General features: G+C 40.8%; 1 protein-coding gene across 4 annotated transcripts; it reads right to left on the reverse strand.

Annotated features, from left to right (window-relative positions):
* Positions 1-253: 253 nt before the first annotated feature.
* Positions 254-18,938, reverse strand: LOC109628644 (transcriptional regulator ATRX-like). 4 transcript variants are annotated; one of them, XM_020085859.2, is made up of 35 exons: positions 18,755-18,938; positions 17,679-17,785; positions 17,529-17,584; positions 17,113-17,141; positions 16,673-16,794; positions 16,419-16,535; positions 15,931-16,040; positions 15,633-15,700; positions 13,726-15,506; positions 13,034-13,094; positions 9,225-9,394; positions 8,854-9,030; positions 8,657-8,765; positions 8,336-8,426; positions 8,008-8,196; positions 7,687-7,831; positions 7,069-7,178; positions 6,722-6,865; positions 6,450-6,624; positions 6,219-6,356; positions 5,792-5,967; positions 5,567-5,684; positions 5,015-5,145; positions 4,854-4,927; positions 4,585-4,679; positions 3,894-4,041; positions 3,697-3,788; positions 3,491-3,596; positions 3,214-3,391; positions 2,419-2,610; positions 2,173-2,316; positions 1,953-2,024; positions 1,760-1,855; positions 826-954; positions 254-748 (listed from the first exon to the last, which is right to left on the reverse strand). In XM_020085859.2, exons 1-35 carry the CDS (start codon positions 18,772-18,774, stop codon positions 656-658), a joined length of 5,763 nt encoding a protein of 1,920 aa, XP_019941418.2. In that variant the 5' UTR covers positions 18,775-18,938; the 3' UTR covers positions 254-655. The 4 variants fall into 4 exon arrangements, with proteins under 4 accessions (XP_019941418.2, XP_069366241.1, XP_019941419.2 ...); XM_069510140.1 differs by having other exon boundaries at positions 8,854-9,048; XM_020085860.2 differs by lacking the exon at positions 826-954.
* Positions 18,939-19,038: the final 100 nt, after the last annotated feature.

Genomic DNA, 19,038 nt, shown 5'->3' on the forward strand with positions numbered 1-19,038 from the left:
GTTCTGTTTCTGCTTGGAAACTCGGGCAGGAGGCGAGATCACCTTATGTTGGTTTATGTCATGAGGAAAGTTAACTCAGCTTTTAGTATCTTGGAAAATGCGTCAAGCTGCTTTTTCACAAGATTAAACCTATATTTGCACAAAAAAGACCAAATTATTTAGGACCATAATATTACTGACAAGATACATGTCTCTCTTGTTCCAGTGTCCTGGCCTGATGCTGGTTAATTGTGCACAAACATGCAAAAATTAATTTATTTTGGTTATTTTATGAATTTATTACAACTGGTAACAAACATAAAATGTTCAGTATAAATCATAAAGAAAACCTTTAATTTAAATAGTAAGGCACGTTTAAGAAGCAGCTGCAGGATGATTATGTATTTGTCAACTGTATCAGATACAACTGAACTTTATTTTTCTTATTGAAGCTAAAGTGCTAAGAGTTAAAAACACAAATCAAACTTCACTTCAACCTCACATCTGAAACTAAATGCTGACAACTTGCTAATGTTACATGTCTTTAGCAGCTAGGTGTACTCTACTCTGTCTTGGTAAATCATACATTCACTGGCACACGGGAATAATTAAATTAGTTCCCAATTATAAAGTAAAAAGGCATCAAGTCTTTACTGAAACAACATAAATTGAGTTTTCAAATCTGTGCAGGCTGGTTCACAGTGATCGCGGCCGTCTGCATCGCTTGGTTTCTTCGACTGTTCAGTATGGCCTGGATTCTGAGCGTGAACTGTGGAGGAAAAGGATTGAAACATGAGAATGGCGTATGTGTGCGTTAATGCATGCAAACACACAAAGCTAGCTTACTGTTTGTTGCTGTGAAAGAACCTCGCGATAAAAGGCATTTCGGCGGTCCTGCTCCTTCTGATCACACATTCTCCACTGCTCTGCCTTGGTCTTCATCTCGTGTTCAAGCAGATGAGGATACTGTTGCCGCTGTGACGTGAATAAAAAACGATATTTTTACACTTTGGTGAAGTCTGCTGAGGTTCAGTGCAGAGGGCCCCTCATCTATGTCCTGTGTCCGACAGCCCACCATTAGGGCCTTCATGGATGACTTCACTGTGACAATAAAAATCTGTTCTGGGGAGCAGGTGGATCCTGAAGGGCCTTGAGGAGTTGGTCACCTGGGCTCATATAAGCTTCAAGCCAGTGAAGTCCAGATCACCGTTCCCTGGGAGGACCGACGAGAGGAAAAGGGCCAACTACTCTGAGCTAGTAGAGGAATGCCAAAGCAACGGGTTGCGAGCGAGGTGTGAGCCCATTGGGGTGGGATGCAGAGGGTTTGCAGGCCTACAACATGCTGGGCATCACAGGAGCAAGTAGGCTGCGACAAGGCAGCTACAGAGGCAGCAGAAGTTACATCCAGATGGCTGTGGATCAGGGGAGGAGATCCGTGGGTGGGGTAGCGCTACCTGGATACAAGCCAGGGCTTGGTCAACCCCGGTTGGGTCGCCTGGGTGAGACCCGAAACACCCAATGACCACAGGAAACATCACTGAGGATGTGTCCAGGTGCATCACAAGGTGATGTTTTTCAGAAACACAAGGCGCGCACACTGCATGCAAAGCTCAACTGCACAGCGTGCAATGAGGTTGATGTTAGGAGGCTTTTGTATCTTCAGTTCTCAGTTATCTGCTACAAAGCATTTTATCCACTGCACAGGTATATATCAAAATATACCATGTGCAACATAACTCAATATCTATTCATGATTATGAACAACATTGAGGTCACTCACCGTTTGTAACATGTATTCTTCAGGGGTGTGAGACCTCATCCTCTGCAGCGACAGGAAGGCAGCTGATACGTTTACTCTGCACCTGTTAAGTAATTCCTGCAAGGACATTTTTTATGTCATATGTGGTTTGAGTCTCAAATGTCACCAGAGGTATTTGAAAGATAAGGTTTTAGAAAATTATGTTTATTTTTACCAAGAGCTCTTCGTTGGTCTTCAACTGTAAGGTGTCCTGACCCGAGCTGGCTGCAAGGCTGGCGGTTTTTGACTGAAGAAACAAACAAAAAAGACACATTTACAGAGAGTAAGAAAATAATATAGAACAGAATATGAATGTAAAATGTTGGTATCGGTGTTGGATTTTAAGGGTGTGATGAGACGAGATGATTTGTGCTTTGCAGTGTGCAGCTTCTTACCTCTGCCTCGTACTCGGCCCAGGCAGCTTTGCGCTCTGCTTCGCTGAGCTCCTCCTCTTGTTTATGGTCCAGCAGAGATTCGTGTTCGTGGTACGACACTATCTGATCTTTACAGGTTTCCAACATCTGTGTCAGGATATGATCCTGAGAATAGAAGACACAAATAACATAATTCCTTCCTGCAAGTTCGTCATATGTCAGACGTCAGGGCAGAAAAAAACTGACAAGGACTGTGAGTGGCGTTACCTTTGGAAAAGCAGAGGCTGTCCTCTTGCTTTTCTTCGAGTTTGGGTCATTCAGCAGATCTGGCTCAAATGTGTAGAGTTCTTTGAGCTCGAAAAGGGTAAAGTGCCTCTCGATCTGCTGTTGATCCACCACTCGATAGGACAAGGACTGCTTGGTCACCTGCCGATCATAGATCTTCTCCTCCATGGTGCCCTGGTGATGAAAATGACAGCAATAATAAAGAGGACTGAAAGAAAAACAGCAGCTCCAAGAAATCTAAGCCCAGCACACGTTTTACCTTGTAAAATAGATTGTGCATGAGTTAATATTTTAAGGCAGCTTATCAAAAATTAAATCAAAAACTATGTACCTTCGCTGAGGACCAACAGTCCCCTTATAAACCACATTTAAATTCAGATATTAGGATATTTCACACACTCATAAATATCAGTTCCCTAGACAATCAATGAAAATGTCCACACCAAAATGAATTCTTTCTTGGTTTGTGCCCCACCCCTCCACAAATTCCATGGAAATCTGAAAAGTAGTTTTTGTGTAATCCTGCTAACAAACAAACAAGCTCAGGAAATAACCTAACCTCCTTGGTGATGATGTGTCATCCATCGTTCTCAATTCTTTTTCATCGTTAAACCTTAATGTGCATGACACATTTTGGGGGAATAATATAATTCATGTCACAAAATAAAAAAATGAGGGACATTGTCAGGAACCATAGAGCCAGTGGACTCCAAACTGTAGAGACACAGATCTGCACGTTACGTTTTCGTTGATATTAATAAAGACCAGTGAGCTCACCTGAGCCAGGAAGCGGTACACGAACACTTGTTTCAGCTGCCCGAAGCGGTACACCCTGTATATGCTCTGTATGTCGTATGACGGATTCCACGAGGCATCAAAGATGATGACCCTGTTGGCAGCCACGAGGTTGATGCCAAGAGAGCCAGCTTTCGTTGAGATGAGAAACAGTCGCCCGCTGACAGAGGAGAGACTTTGTCATGACACTCTCAAAACATTCTGCCTCATTATTCCAGCATATAAAAGACGAAACAGGCAGCGAGTGATTGATCTCTACCGGACATTGGCAGGATTGTTGAACAGATCTGCCCATTTCTTCCTGTTTGTAGCATTGATGGTACCATCAAGACGATAGTAATCAACGTTTTTAATCCAGCTGCCGACTGTTAACAATAAAGCACAACTTTCAGAAATGAAGTACCATTGAATTAGACAGTCTCAGTGATGGCTTTAATATATTCTTTGCCATAAAAAGAGTAATACCTTTGAATGCTGATGGGTCTCTGGCGCGATGAGAGGCTGCCAGGAAATCCTCGATTAGGTTTAATGAGATCAAGGACTGACTGAACACGAGCCTTGAGATGAGAAAATTGATTTGCTTAGTCGTGATCATTTATACTCTGACGGAACATCGGCAGTTTTTGTGTTCATAGTTGATTCAAATAAGAAAAGAAAAGTACACTTTCTCATCCAGGTCTTCAGCCATCCTGAGGATCTCAAACAAGAGCACCATCTTCCCAGAGTGCTGCAGGATATTGGCGTCGCTCTCAGAGAGCAGACTCTTGTGCCAGCATTCATCGGACATTGGGCTTAGTGTTGCTGTCTCACCTACACAGAATTTAACACAGGTTAATCTACATCAGGGTGTAAGCTACAGGGCTGGAGTACTAGGCTGCTATTTAGATATAAACTGAACTCCGGACATTCTCCTGAAATTTTCAGAGGTCTCCTGCCAGCGCACTAGTCAAATGTCTGTAATAGTTCAGAGTGAGTCCATGTGAGAATACAGCAGGAGAATACCTGGCGAGCGAGTGGGCATGATGATGATGGAGTTTCTGACACTTGACACAAAATTGGAAGAATACAAATATCTTAGGATGAAAAAGAGGAGCCAAACATGTCGAAGACAAAGATGACAGCTTGGAATGAAAATGAGATTCGAGAGCTTTTGGTGACAAGGGCCAATGTGCTGTAACAGAGGAATGTATCCATCATGTCTCGCCTCTCCTCACATGAATGTTGCGGACATTTTGGGGTTCGGACCTGGGTTCTCCATATGTAAAGGGGAAACTCTGATGTCTGAACCCAGAAATGAGATTTTCTGAAGTTCATGTCTAAAAGCAGCTTTAGTGACACATGAAGCTTTAATACCTTCAACTCCTGGAGCAGCTGTGGATGCATCGACATTAACCATTGCAGTGTTGTTTGGGTTGTTTACTCCTGTTCCGTTGTTCTCTTTCAGTCCACTACACCAGAAAAAGAAGGATTTAATATAAATTAGAAAAAGTTTGAGAGGTGCAGTTTACGTGGAACACAGCAGGCATCGAGCACCTCACAGAGGTTTCTTGTTGATGCATTTTCTGGCACCAATATAGACGACACAATACCTCATTTCTGATTATAACACACAGCGTCCTCACCTCTCGGCCACACTGGGTTGTGGGTTATTCAGGAGAGCTGCCACATTTACTTGGGTCTTCTTTTTCAAATGTCTCTGTTGTAAAAAATCCACTTATAAGTTTGCATTTTAAAAACACAGTATGTGTCAAAGTTATCCAGAATCAACGTGCGTTAGAGGTACCTTTTTTTCTGTACTTATGAAGCTGAGCTGAAGGCACCAGGGATGAGTCCAGATTCGGCCGAGCGCCTGAAAGTCCTTGAAGAGGTTCGCTCCAATCTTAACCTTTGCAGAGTTCATGATGGAACCCACACCTGGAAAAATAAATGGGAATCTACATCAGGTGATTGAACCCCAGATTAACACCATTATTGAACTTCACCTCCTCGTTGATGATGATCATGTCTCAGCCTTCAGTGATTTAGTGAATTTGATAAACTCAGTACAAGTAAATGTCCCTCTTCTGCCAGGCTTAACTAAAATCTACCATTAGCAAGTGTCTGCAGGATCCCACTATACTTTTAAATGAATAACTATGAATACATAAACATAACTATAAAGATTTTCTGAGACAATGAAATCCATTATTCATCGCAAGAATGCATCAGAGAAAAAATAATAAAGTTATTAAAAAATTTAATAAACACCATATCATTAGAACACTCTGGAAGTACATATTTTTCTTAACCTTAGTACAGTATTAACTTTACATCTACCACAAAGACAGACTCTTACCGCTGATGTGGTCAAGGTAGTAGCGGTACAACTTATACTGCAGTGGAGTAATCCGCACTGCCAGCACATACTCGTGTTTGGGAGGTAGAAACTGAGTCAACTCAGAGTAATCTCTTCTCTGGAAAGAAGAGAGGATGAACAGTGTTGTGTGAGCTGGAATATAAAACTAACAAAACGTTCACATGCATAGAGAGTGTATAACTGAAAGTGTAATTTTTTTTTTACCTGTACACATCCAGCCAACATTGCATGAAGCACATGCGCTCGCTTCTTCATGATTCGGACGTCTTTCGGCGTTGAGTCAGCACACTGGCCGTTCTCGATGGGGTTGATGAAACGGTTTCGGAATTCGCCCAATGAGCCCAGAAGATTCTTTTTGATGAAGTTGACCATGCAGTGGTCTGTGGGAACGAAATACACATGATGATACACATTATGATACATTACTGTGATTTTAAAACCACGAGTTTCATCAAAGAACAGTCTTATAACTTAGTTTACGGCTCAAAAAAACATTTGCAGTGTGTCTTTAAATGCACCGTCACAGCGGTACAAAGACCAAGGAAATATCAGGAAAGGTCGAGAAAATTGTGACTGTGTATATTTATTTTGCACATTAAATACACAGTATATCACAGTGGTGCAGACTTACACTCAACCAGGTTGTTCTGCATTGGTGTTCCAGTCAGCACCACTCTTCGTCGAGTCCTGATGCCATTCAAAGCTTTGGAGATGCCAGATGAATCATTGCGGAGGATGTGCCCCTCGTCACAAACCACAAAATCTGGGCCTGAAAATACACGAGAGAGAAAACTGTTACCGATCACAACCGTGAACAGGAAACATTTCAATAATATGATGATGCAATTAAAAGTTTGTGTACCTGGATCCACCAGGATCGTCTTTAACTGTTTCTTCCACTCCTCGTTCATATTCTTGGCTAATGACAGGATGCGGTAAATATCGTATCCCATTATCATAACACCTCCCTCTCTGTGCCACTCCTGCAGAGCACAGAGTCTTTCTGGAGTGTTCTTCACTGTGGCCAGTTGTCTAACCTGTAACATATTTGTATTAAAGCCGTACCAACATGTAGCTGCAGCAAACAGTTAAGTTGCTTACTTATGATTGGACATATTTGCATTGCTTTGAAACCTTGACTTTGTCCTCTCCCATTGTGCTTTGCCATTTCTTGAACTCGCTGACCCAGTTGAGGTTGGTGTTGAGTGGACACACGACCAGGGCAGTTCTGAATTTCAGGTTAGTTGAGAGCAGCACCGTGTGGAGGAACGTAACCATCTATAAGATAACACAACCAAGAACATGAAAGAGGGTAGACAACTGACTATAGAAAACAAAGCACAATCTAGGAGCAGGGAAATGATGGAAATGTAACAGGTTTAGGGGACATTGGTCTGGCCTGGTGAATGTTTGGTTTATTCCTTAGTCTTGGATAAATGTAAGCGAACACGCCTACAGGAGGTGGATGTGTGTGTCTTCACCTGCAGAGTCTTCCCCAGGCCCATGCAGTGTGCCAGTATACAGCCTGACCCCGGTGAAGAGTTGGCCTTCTTCACAGACTCGCAGCAACTGTCCCAAATGAACTGGACACCTGTTGAAGAATAAAGAGAATATGTTGAGGTAAGCTGTTGAGGAAAATAAACATCTAGTTAACAGCATTAAAATATTATTATGAATTATCTATTATAGGTTGATTTCCCCCCTCTCTGTTTGTTTGTCTGTTGGTTGGTGTGTATGTTTGTAAGCAAAATTGAAAATGAAGATTTCCATGAATCCTAGTGGAAGGATGGGACATGGGGCAAGGAAAAAAATAAAATAAAAAGGGCAGATCGATGTGTTAAAATCACTAAATCTTGATCTAGTGAATGTAAACGTGGTTTCATAGGAAGACTGTTGGGCCTTGGCTGTGGTTTGGACTCAGTGCCATTCTAATTAGCGAGTAATGTAACCTGTTCAGTTCTTTATCTCCAACAGGTCTTTGAGATATTTGATGCTGTCAAACACAGAACTGTATTAGTTTGTTTTGTTGTTGCAGTAAACTGCCTGCATTGTGAATAATAGTAAAGTGATGTCAGTGTGAGTGAAAGGCTCGCACTAACCGTCCACCTGATGAGGCTTCAGTCTGGTCACCAGGTTCCTGTGCACCTGAACCAGGGGCTCCTTGGTCTCCTCGTCCTGATCCAGGACCAGCTTTGTTGTAACGGGACAAACCACCTGAGACAGCTCATCCTCTATAACAATGATCTGGAAAAACAAGGACAGTGTGTTTGCTCCTCCTCTTAATAAACCTCAGAAGGAATAAATCCCTGTATGAGTATGGAACTTGATTCAAGTCCTGCTGCAGTGTTACAGTAAATCTCTACTGTTCCTCAACACAGTGAAGTTTAATTGTCTGTTGGACCGGCTGTATATGTATATACCTCTCTCCTGTCCTCCATTTGTTGTTCCCTATCTGCCAGTCGTTTGCACCTCTCCTCCTCCTCTCTCAGTGCTTCCTGGGTCTCTGTGCGGAGGTTCTCATCATCGATGATTTTACGGATCTTTTTGCGTTGTTTTGGAGTGGATTTATCTTCAGTCCCCTCATCACCATCCTCCTGATCATTCTGCTCCTTTACAGAAATAACAAACAGGCAATATTACCATTAGACAACCTTAGTTTCCTTTCCTGGGAGGTATGGTTAAAGTTTAGGATATTAGATGATACAGATAAAAAAAGATAAATAACTTAGATGTAAAATCCACTACTACCTTTTCATCGTCAGTGTCAGACAACCAAATGCATGGGACTTGTTTCTTCTGTTGAGAACTACTCAGGTTTTTCTTCGTTTTAGTGGAGAGTCTGTTGCCAGAAAGAGAAAAGAATGACAAGTATAAATGTTCAAGTACTGCAGTAGTTATTCTAGTGAATATATAGTTATCAGAAATAGATTTAACCGCCATATGAAGTTGTCAGTCGTCTTGTTGTTTTGGTTATTAATATTCTTGCCTTGTTACAAGAACATGACCTGAATTCAGAGTGAGTGTATAACATGTGGGCACATTACATTGAACATCACTAATTTAATTCACCTTTCAAGCTTTTCTTCATTGGTCTCGTCTTCTGATTGACTCAGCTCTTCGCTCAATCCAAGGTCATCCACATTCGTCTCCACGCTCTCATCGTCACTTTCACTATCAGCTTGACAGATATTAAACCAGACATTAGAGCAGAGTACATTTTCTGCGATCAGCCAGTTCAGTTTGTAGTGTTGGAGATTTGTCCTTACAGCTCTGGGGTTTGCTGCCAGCTTTTTTCTTCCTCCGCTCCTTTCCAACTTCACCTTCTTTTGCTCCCTTGTCACTTGCCGTCCCCTCGTCTAAGGTAAGTTTGTGTCGGAGGAGATGGTGTCTGAAGATGGACCCATCAGACGTGTTGTCAGAGGGTTCTGAAGCCACGTCTTCACCTGTAGCAGAGACATGTCCTACCATAATTTCCCCATCTTAGACACCCAGAAAACATTTAAACACCTGATAGTGAGCAATCTGTTTGGTTGTGATTCAGCCATTGATTATTTGGAATAAAGCAGGAAAATAGTGTTTATAGATAAGATGCAAAAGTGGAAATCAAATAATGTGCTGCTCAAAAACAAATGCTTACCATTTTCATCTGCTTCATTTTCATCTGCTCCATTTTCATCATTGCCTTGTTTGACCTCATCACCACCCTCAGACTCAGATTCCTCCTCCTGTGTTTCCTCGTCCGAAGAGATATCATCCCCCGACGAGTAGTTGGCTTTGATTTGGGCCAAAAGCATTTTCTTAGCGATTCTTTCAAAAGTAGAAAAGAAGGAAAAGTTCCTGAAGTTCATTTCATGATAAGTAACATTGTCTTCAGCTATATAGTGTTCTACTTTCAGGAAAACATTACAATAGAGTAAATGTAGTTAACATTTAGACATCAATATTTACCCTAATAAATACATTGTAAATAATATTCCAGCTATTACCAGTCAGTAAACATGATGTGCCAATACTTTACTCCAAGACCTGCATTAAAAACAATAGTATTACATTAAAAAAAGATACAAATGACACAGAAACATTTGTAAGAAGTAAGAATTTATTACAGTTTTTTTTCACAGAAAAAGACAAAAAAAAGACAGTTTATTTTCTTTTTTGTTTTTTTGTTTTTTCACTACAAAGTTTTTGGGTAGCTTGATTCTGACAGATATTTGTCAATTGTTTTCGTGTGAAAATAATATTCACGTTGATCTGTATAACATCTAACCATGTCAGCTTTTGTTTTAAGAGCTACATAATCTGAGAGGCAACATGTTCCTCCTGGGCCAATTCATATAGTCTTATATGGGGAGGAACACATGGGACATAAAAACAAGCAAAGTCTGTACATTAATATTTGCTCAGATTGAAACGTTACCTCAACTGGTTTAAATCCCTTTATCGTCCAGAGGATGAATTATCCACATAATGTGACAGGGTTCATGATAAATACTCATTTAAAAAGAAAATACTGAGTTTTGATCACTGACATTAGGTGATACAATTAGCTTTTCTTTAATAAACCCTATCTCTCAACACAGGTACGACGTGTAGTTACACATATTAACAGTGAGTCCAGCAGCGGGTCAGGCTCGGGTACATCTAATCTCTGGTCAATTGTCCATTCCACATCGCACTTCTCTAAATGTTCACTGCGAGCACAGGTCTGATCCTCGAATCAAAACTGATCATCAATGCAGGTCACAGGACATAATAACTGCCCCTGAATCCAACGTCCAATCAATGCATTGTAAAAGACGTACTGTAGCAGAGTAATTGTAGAGCAACGGCAGAGGACAGAAGCAGTAACACACCAGAGCTTTCCATCTTATTTGACATGTTTCGACGAAACAGAAAAAAGCAGAAAAACACTGAAGAAGAATTCCAAACATACTGCCACACGGGGATTTGACATTACTGCCATTGGTCATAACATGCTGCATGTCTTAAAGTAATAAAAGTACTTTCATTTTTTATCCCACCGAAAACAAAATCTGTCAATCTTACATTAACTGCTGACCGTTTTCCTGTGCTATCACTACTGCTTAAAACAAACTTTTCAAGGGGAAAGCCGACACAATTTCACAAAAAATCCCAGTTTTAAATGTGTCTTAAAGCACAGCACTGCATTCACTGCTGTACTGTCAGAAAATCCGACCTGGAAAAAACACGAGAAACATTCATGTCATTAGAGGCACAGTGAGAAGAGTTTGTTTCACAGCCCACTCTCGATCCTCAGATATACTACATCCAAAATATGTTTAAAAGCACTGATCTGGAAAATTTTTTTACCCAAATAGTTTTTATCTCCAGTCAAAAAAGTTTGCTTAAGAAAATGGTCAGCAGTTAATGTATACTCTGTGCATAGAAAGTGGGGTAAAACATACTTAGAGACAAGCAGGTTCCGACGTGAGCTGACGTCTGACTTTTTGGTCAGAGGGTCATTTATGCAAATCGGTGATGGATTGTCTTCATCGTTTCACAGCTGCATGGTTTGTGCTGGGAAAGTCTTTGATTCCAACACCAAACCCTGCACGGTTCTTCAGGGCTTGGCTTTGAGCAGCAAAATTTAATTGACCACCCAGAGTGGTCAGAAATCTCCGGTATTTCATATCGTAAATTGATAAAAGCGATGTGTTCACATGGTGAGAAGAGTAAACAAACACGTCTTTGTGAAGGCACCACTGTCAGTATAACAGGAAGGACATCAAAATTATGACTTTTTTTTGGTAGAGGACACAAAGCCTGAAAAGACAAATCCTCTATTTACTTAACAGTATATGTCGAGCTTCTGCAACACTTTGACCTTGTGTATGTATATTTTATAGTATTACAAGATGCAGACTAGACATTAGGTCAGTGCTGCATATGTATGTCAATAAATATCACTGAATGGCTGAAAAGCTGAACGACTGCTCCGCCTATTGCAGCACAAGTACATAAAGTAACAAGATGACCAAATACTGTCCTGGCATTGACTGGGTATATGCTGCATGGTGCTGCTGGGAGACTCACGTCAGCTGCGATTGTGTACATGGGGCAGCAGCCGCTATTTGTAGCTGCAGTAATAGACTTATATTTTAAAGGAAGAGACACTAAATACCAGGTAATCGAGTATGATGTCACAACAAAATCTTTTATTTTTCACAGTGGCCAAAAGCAAACACCAGAGGCTCGATGTTGATGCCTTAAACGATTTAACAAACAAAAGAGCAATGTCAATCGACATGCACCACAAATCGTGTCTACTACAATTGATGGTACTGTTGTCAACGATGATTTGCAAAATTCCAACACTCAATGAGAAAAAGTCTCAACAATTATTTATAATGTTTTAGGGTGAGATCTGAGGAGGCTTTGGTTGTTTGTTACCATAGAGCACTTACTTGGCTTACTAGACTGTAAGAGTAGCCCAATAACAGATCCTGATATCCACAGGTGCTCCTAAAACCTTCATAATAGTAAGAAACCAGACTCTGAAATAATGCTAATCAAATTCACGCACATTCTTCAAAACAAAGCCCTAAGTTATGCTCAAGTCTTGTGTGCTAGCATAATTACTGATGGATATATATGCAGCCAAAATTAACAGGGCCTACAACAGGAAGGCTATTCATTAAAAGATTGTGTTCACTGTGAAACACTTGATTCATACATACATTAGCCTTTTGGGATTAGTAATTATTCATGGATATAGGAGGAAAGAAAATAACTTTAGAATTTTACTTTGGTTTTGAGATGAAAATATGTAACTAATACAGCAGGTATGTCTCACACTTTATACTTCAACTGTAAATAACAATACTTAATTTATTAAAAGTTCTTTATGCATTATGTAATAACATAAAAGTGCATTGAGGTTTAAAACTACAATAAATCTGTGAGACATTAACAGGTTGAGCTGTGAGGTAAAATAAGCTTCAATCATCATTCAGGTTTAGCTCGGACCTCTTTAAGGGAAAAGTTAAAAGCAAACTGGATGCTTTCTCATTTCTATCCGCTTAATACACCAGGAAGATACAAGTGTGGTATAAGAATAAGAAATCATTATAAAAGTTCTAATCAACTTAATAAAACGTTATCGATTGTGTTCATATGTATACTGATTGCACACTGAAAGGCAGACAAGCAGAGTATATTGCTCATCATTCACAAGCCTCTTCTAAGGTTTAGTCTCCTACATCATAATCAGGGGCCCCATGCTTCACAGTTTACCTCTAGAATGTGTATTTGATCGCTGGGGCTCGACTGCAGCTACGTTTTGGTCGTGTTTGAATAGACCGCAACTGCGTCTTAATGACACGGGTGTTGTTAGATTTTGCACAAAAGTCAGTGTTCGAAGTTGTGGCCCTTCTTTCACACTTAGGGTGTTTCACAAACTCTACATCCAGGCTTTTTGAACCATACCTATTTTCTGGATCATCATCATCTTCTGCTGCCCACGAGGGCCCAGAATGATCCTCATCTCCTATTAAGATAAAAAAGGAGAAAGACATTTCCTTCATTTAAACTGGTTGTATTCTTTAAACACAGAAATAAGATTCATTAATATAAACAAAAACACACCACCTAGAGAATCTACCCCTTGTTTATTATACTATGACAAGAAATACCCAGACTGCTTGGTCACAGAATGGCCTCTGTGCAGCTCATTAAGTTCAACATGATGCTGCCAAATCCCCACAGACTGTCTGAGCGTGAGACAGTGGTTCCCTGATGAGCATCACACTTTTTTCTTTTTCCCCTCTCTGAATCAAGACCTTTACAGGAGTTTATTGTGAATAAATCTAGCAACAAGCATCTCAATGCCATTGCTTTTATCATTTACTATAAAAAAGGGGAACTAGGGGGAACTTATTACATTTATGATGGCTCTAAACTCCAGTACTGTATTACTATGCTGTAAATAATAAATTTCTTTACTACAATGTTTAAACCTGCAATAACTGAAGTTCTGGCCACTTGGGGGCAGAAACAAGCCACAAATTAAGTATTCTCTATAATCTTCTTTTGAGTTGGTTGAGTTGATAAACAAGCCAACAGTTGCTCATTTACACACAGCATAGATTTTGATGTTGAATATTAAATATAAAGCTCACCTGATGATTGGTGGAATGCAGCAGCCCCCAGCAAGGACACATCTTCAGTGATTGGCTTCATTTTCTGATCACTGCCGTCGCTCCCAGAGTCATCATCATGGTCATCTTCTTCACTCGATGAGAATGATGATTCCAATTTTTCCTGATGAGATTTATTTTTCGACTTCCCAGCCTGTATCCTCCCCTGCTTTCTGGCCACACTTTCCTCCTCTCGTTTCATGAGATGAGGCTTCGCTATTGGCCTCAGCGTGTTCAAGTGTTTTATTTTCTTCTGCGACTCTTGATCATCACTAGAGTAATCGGTCCCCATTTCCTTCAGGACTTTGGCTCTTCTCTCGCTCGAATCAGACTCGTGGGGACGATCCAGCATCTTGCGTTTTCGGCGCATCTTCTCAGGTGAGATCGGGGTGTTCTTCGTGAGCCAAAACAGACATTTCTTGGCCACCCGAGTTGACGCTTTTCCACCATTGTCATCACTCTGGGCCTCATCAGAGCTTTGCGTCATGGCTGCTCGCTCAAGCAGAGCTGGAGGAACTTCGTCTGAGTCAGAGTCGTCCCTTGCTGGCCTCAGACTTTGTTTTTCACAGTTTTTGGCTGGTGCTGTGCTGGGAGTTTCCTCAGGGTCTGAATCGCTGTCGCTGTCTACTGCTGAAAGAGATGTTTGGGCTTTGACATCACTTGGTCGACGCAATGGTGTCGTCTTCACACGAGGAGACCGTCTATTGCCTTGTTCCTCTTCTAGGTGAGATGTACTAGTGCTGTCATTGCTCAGCTTGCTGTCAATTTTAGAAGACACAATACCCGTCTCTTTATCTTCTGATACATCTTTTTTCTTTGACTTTTTGTCCTTTGTGTGAATGTCATCTTCCACCTTTGGGGCATGAGAGGAGGGTTCCTGCTCCATAGGCACAGGTGTAAGTTTAACAACTAGTTTTTTGGTCATGTTGACCCCTGGTTCAGTGGGCTTTGGGCTTGTCTTTTCCATCCTCTGTCCAGCTTTGTGTGAATCTGAATCCATGTCCTCCCCGGGGCACTCATGTGGACTTCTCCTATCTATGCAGCACTTAGACTCAGAATCCTCATCTTCCAAATGTTCAGCTGCCAATTTCTGCAAGACACTCAGGCATCTTTCATTAGAGATATCCAGCTCTTTGTCTGTCACAGGTTGTGTCTCAAAGCCATCACTAATGAGTTTCTCCCAACTGCTTAATACGTCCAAGTCACTAAATTCTTCCTTGAGGTTTTCCTCAAATACAGCGAGAGATCTTCTCAAGCCTTTAACAACTGACAAAAAAGACTTAAAGTACAAAGGCCGCACAGCAGGTTTCTGATTGTTTGCAGTCACAGTATGAATGAAATTGATAAATGTTCGGTTTAACGTGTTTGTAGAATCCACCAAATGTTTGGCTTTTTTTGTCACCTCCTTAGAAATCTGCAGGGTGTTATAGTTGAACACCACATTACCATCCATACCAGTGTGATCCCATTTATCCAAAGGAATGTTTGATGGTAATTGCGACATGTCGTAGAGTTCAGATTTCTCTGGGCCCGCACGGTTTCTCCTGCGCTGCTGATGCCATATATGCTCCATGTTCTCGAGGACACTGTCACAGGCCAAAACCAGATCACAAAGGGGCTCTGGGCTGCACACGTAGCAGTACCATTTACTCTCTAAGATGCCAGACAGCTCCTTCCTTCCCAGATTTCTAAGAATACACTTCTTGCAGAAGGCATTACTACAGTAGTCGCAGCAGATCAAGTTGCCTCCTTCAGCACACCATCTGCATGAGGAAAGAGTAAGAGACAAGGAAGCTAAATGCTTCAAATAGGGTACAAATAAAGTTACCAATTTTAACGGGTACATATACATATGCATCCGTTAAAATGTTAAGTTCAACACATCCTACCTGCACTGCTCATCCATTCCATCTCCATCCTTGCTGATGTCGTCACTTAAGTAATACTTGTAGCAAGTCTGACAAAAACAAAACATTTAATGTAAGCATTACAGAGAGCTGGGACAAAAAGGGTATTAAAAGGACGTAGACTTTACTTATTTCCTTCAAAAGAGGGTGGTTACTCTAGTTTATAACAAGGGCTAATTGAAATCGTTGAAATCAAGTGTAGCCTTGTTTTGCTTTACAGATAATAACATTAATCTGAAAACCAATTTGAAAATATTGGCATCTTGATGAGCAGACTCACCTTGCAAATAAGTACTTTCAGAACTGGATGCCGGTAGAAGGAATCTTTCTGAAAGTGGTTCACTTGTCGGCCACATGCAGTGCAACTGACAATTCCCATTTGTTCAACTCCTACGAAAGCACATATCACAGTCAGTAACAACACAATGGTTAGAATTACACATCAATAATGACTTCAAAAAGGTTAGACTGTCCTGTTCAATCTCTACTCAGCTCTACCTCATTCTTGTGGTGAGATGTCCATGGGCTGGATAACTGGTTTAAATGCAAAATGTCCCTAATGAAGTGATGAATGGAAGTGACGCTGTTGAAGCCACTTTATTTCAGAGTGAGTGTATCAGTGATGTCTCTCACAACAAGATAATGACCAAGCTGCTTTTAGACACAAGGTGAAGTGCATTTCCATCTTTGAACACTGATATGTGCCTCTTTTTAGTTTCACTTTCATGAAGTGATATGAAGTTTTATGACAAAGCAGTAGTGACTGACCTCCGCGTCTTCTTGAGAACTCTTTCCGCAGCACGTTGGATTTTCGGCTGCGAAATTCAGGACCCCTGAAGTCATCTCTTCCATTATCGACAGGCTCAGGCCTGACCAGTATGGTGCCTGTGTGAACAAGACATAGTAACATTTCAATCAAATATTTCATCATTGTTAAATGTGTAACTATGACCTAAGGCTGGAGACCAACCTACACTCTCAAAAGTAACAGAGTGATTACAGCTGGAAACTTGAAGACTTACCTTTAGGCAGTCTTGTGATATCAAGGTGACCATTTTTGGTGGCTGGTAAATCAACGTCCTCACTTGCATTCGAATCCCCAGATTCATCTAGTCCAGAGTGCTTTGTGACAACAGAAGGTTTTCTGAAATATCAATGAATCAGAGAAAATGTAAGTCATGGATTGAGGCGGAGGGTTACCAACAGTTATGGTTTCTGAACTGCTACTTCTGTGTTTCTTTATGAGCAGTGGGCTTCAGAGGTCTTAAATCGTTTAATTCCTGGGAGAGATGTAATCCTGCCCTGACTCAAGTAATTCAGTGCATTTTACTCTGCATCCAAAACAAAACTTTACATGGTAGGGTTAAATAAATCTAGACTGTCCTCACTAAATGAGACTCAACGTGATGATTGTGTGACATTGGGGTGCTTAATCTAGGCTTGCAGGGATATACAAACTCACCTCCTTGAGTATCTGGTATCCACACCTGCCTGCAAGGCAAAACACTTTGTTAGTTTAGTCAATACTGGTGGTATCATCAGTGGCACTTTGTGTGTTGATTATAGCTTTACATTGGCTTCTAATGTGGCAAAGTACTTTTATTCTTCTCATCGATGAATTACAACTTAGGCAAGTAGTGAAAGAGTTTTGTTTTTTTGTTAGCAATGGTTTATGAAAGGATGCTCATTCATAAAGATTAACTATCAACATTACTAGAGACATTTCTTATACAAACTTTGCAAGGAAAGGCTCCTAATTCATAACAAATGCTATTCCCCTTAAAATAGTCCTGCTTTCATACACTTTATTGTGGCACTGCTGTAAATGTCCAAATGTGACCAAATCTTCAAATAACAACACAAAGAATGTCTTGTTACCTCTGCTGCAGTCTGGCCTCTTGGGTCTCCCACAGAACAGCTCCTGACTTTCAGACCTGCGAACAACAGATCAGTTCAAATGTTAGTGAAACACATGACTGTGATGAAAATGTCTCCATCAAACAATAGTGGATTAAACAGAAACTGTACCATCAGCGTCCTCTGAGGTTGGTGTGCCATTGCTGTCCTCAACGGTGGAATGAGCTAAGTACTCATGTAGCTTGTTGACCAATACATTCAACTTGTTGTTGGTAGAGCTAAAATCATAAAAGATATGTGTGGTTATGGTAAACTCGACATTCAGAAAAGCCTAGCTGGTCAATCGACATGTTGGTTAAAAGCTGGATTTATACAATTTATTAGCATTGGGAACATGAAGTGAATTAGATAGAAATCAATTCGTTATCATCTCAGAAACCATTTGAGATCAGCTCAGATCCCTCACATTGCATTAGATGTTAGATGATGTTAGAAAACAACTGTAAATTGAGTAATGACATTTTTGGGAAGTAGAGGACTTAACATTGTAATTTAAGTCAAAAGTTAATGAACTCTTCCATGTCATGTTAGTTGTGAAGCAGGGCATGATTTCCACAGAATACAGGAGGTGATACAAAGTGTACTGTATCAGAGTGCTTTAAGCATGTATTGTAAATTCACAAAGGATCAGAACACAACCTCAGCTCCGAGTCAAAGCCAGTACAACAACCTGTAATGAATCCTGCCTCTATGAACACAATGTTTGGGTTTTATTTGTAGCGTCCCTGTTTAATCTTCGTTTGTGTTTCCTGATCTTTGTGATGCTGGTCATCTGTATCTGCGTTGCAGACAAGTCTTTGTTTTTGTTGCCCCCTGATCAACATAAATGGTTTTTGCGAATAAGAAGCACGAGTCAACAACGTTTAAACGGCAAAATTGTTTGACATTGTGATTTATACGTATAATAAACTTAGCTTTAGCTCTTTGACTGCTACAAACAGACAGGCACCTACGTGTTGTGATCAGCCTAAGTGGGTAAGCTACAAAACATTTTGGATTAAGAATTAAACCCGTCCTGTTCATATTACTTAATTCAGGGTAACAGCTAACTAGGCCAGGATTCTGTTATTTATCTGTTATCTGTTATTCACAACAGTTAGCTGTTAACCACCACAGCTGGCTAGTTGCTAAGCTAGCTCGTCGTTATTCCCGCTCGTACAACGAGTATTCCAGGCCACAGTTTTTACCTGAGCATCGCTGCAGACATGTCGCAAAGCAGGCGAACCAAGTCGTTCAAGTCCTTATCGCTTCATAGCAGCAAAATAAACAGATACGAATGACGGCGCTCACTGTGAAGTCCGCATCTCGTCACAAAACATTCAAAGATGTGATGTTCATTGTGTCTTCTTTTGGTCACATTCGAGTTTGACAAACCAGCTGGTGTACTGATTACCGCCACCTACTGGGCTGAAAGTGTGTTACAGTATTTTCTTTGGCACCTTCTCATAAATTTGATTGACAGCACAACAAT

Source organism: Paralichthys olivaceus, chromosome 15 (assembly GCF_024713975.1).
Source record: "Paralichthys olivaceus isolate ysfri-2021 chromosome 15, ASM2471397v2, whole genome shotgun sequence".
NCBI lineage: Eukaryota > Metazoa > Chordata > Actinopteri > Pleuronectiformes > Paralichthyidae > Paralichthys > Paralichthys olivaceus.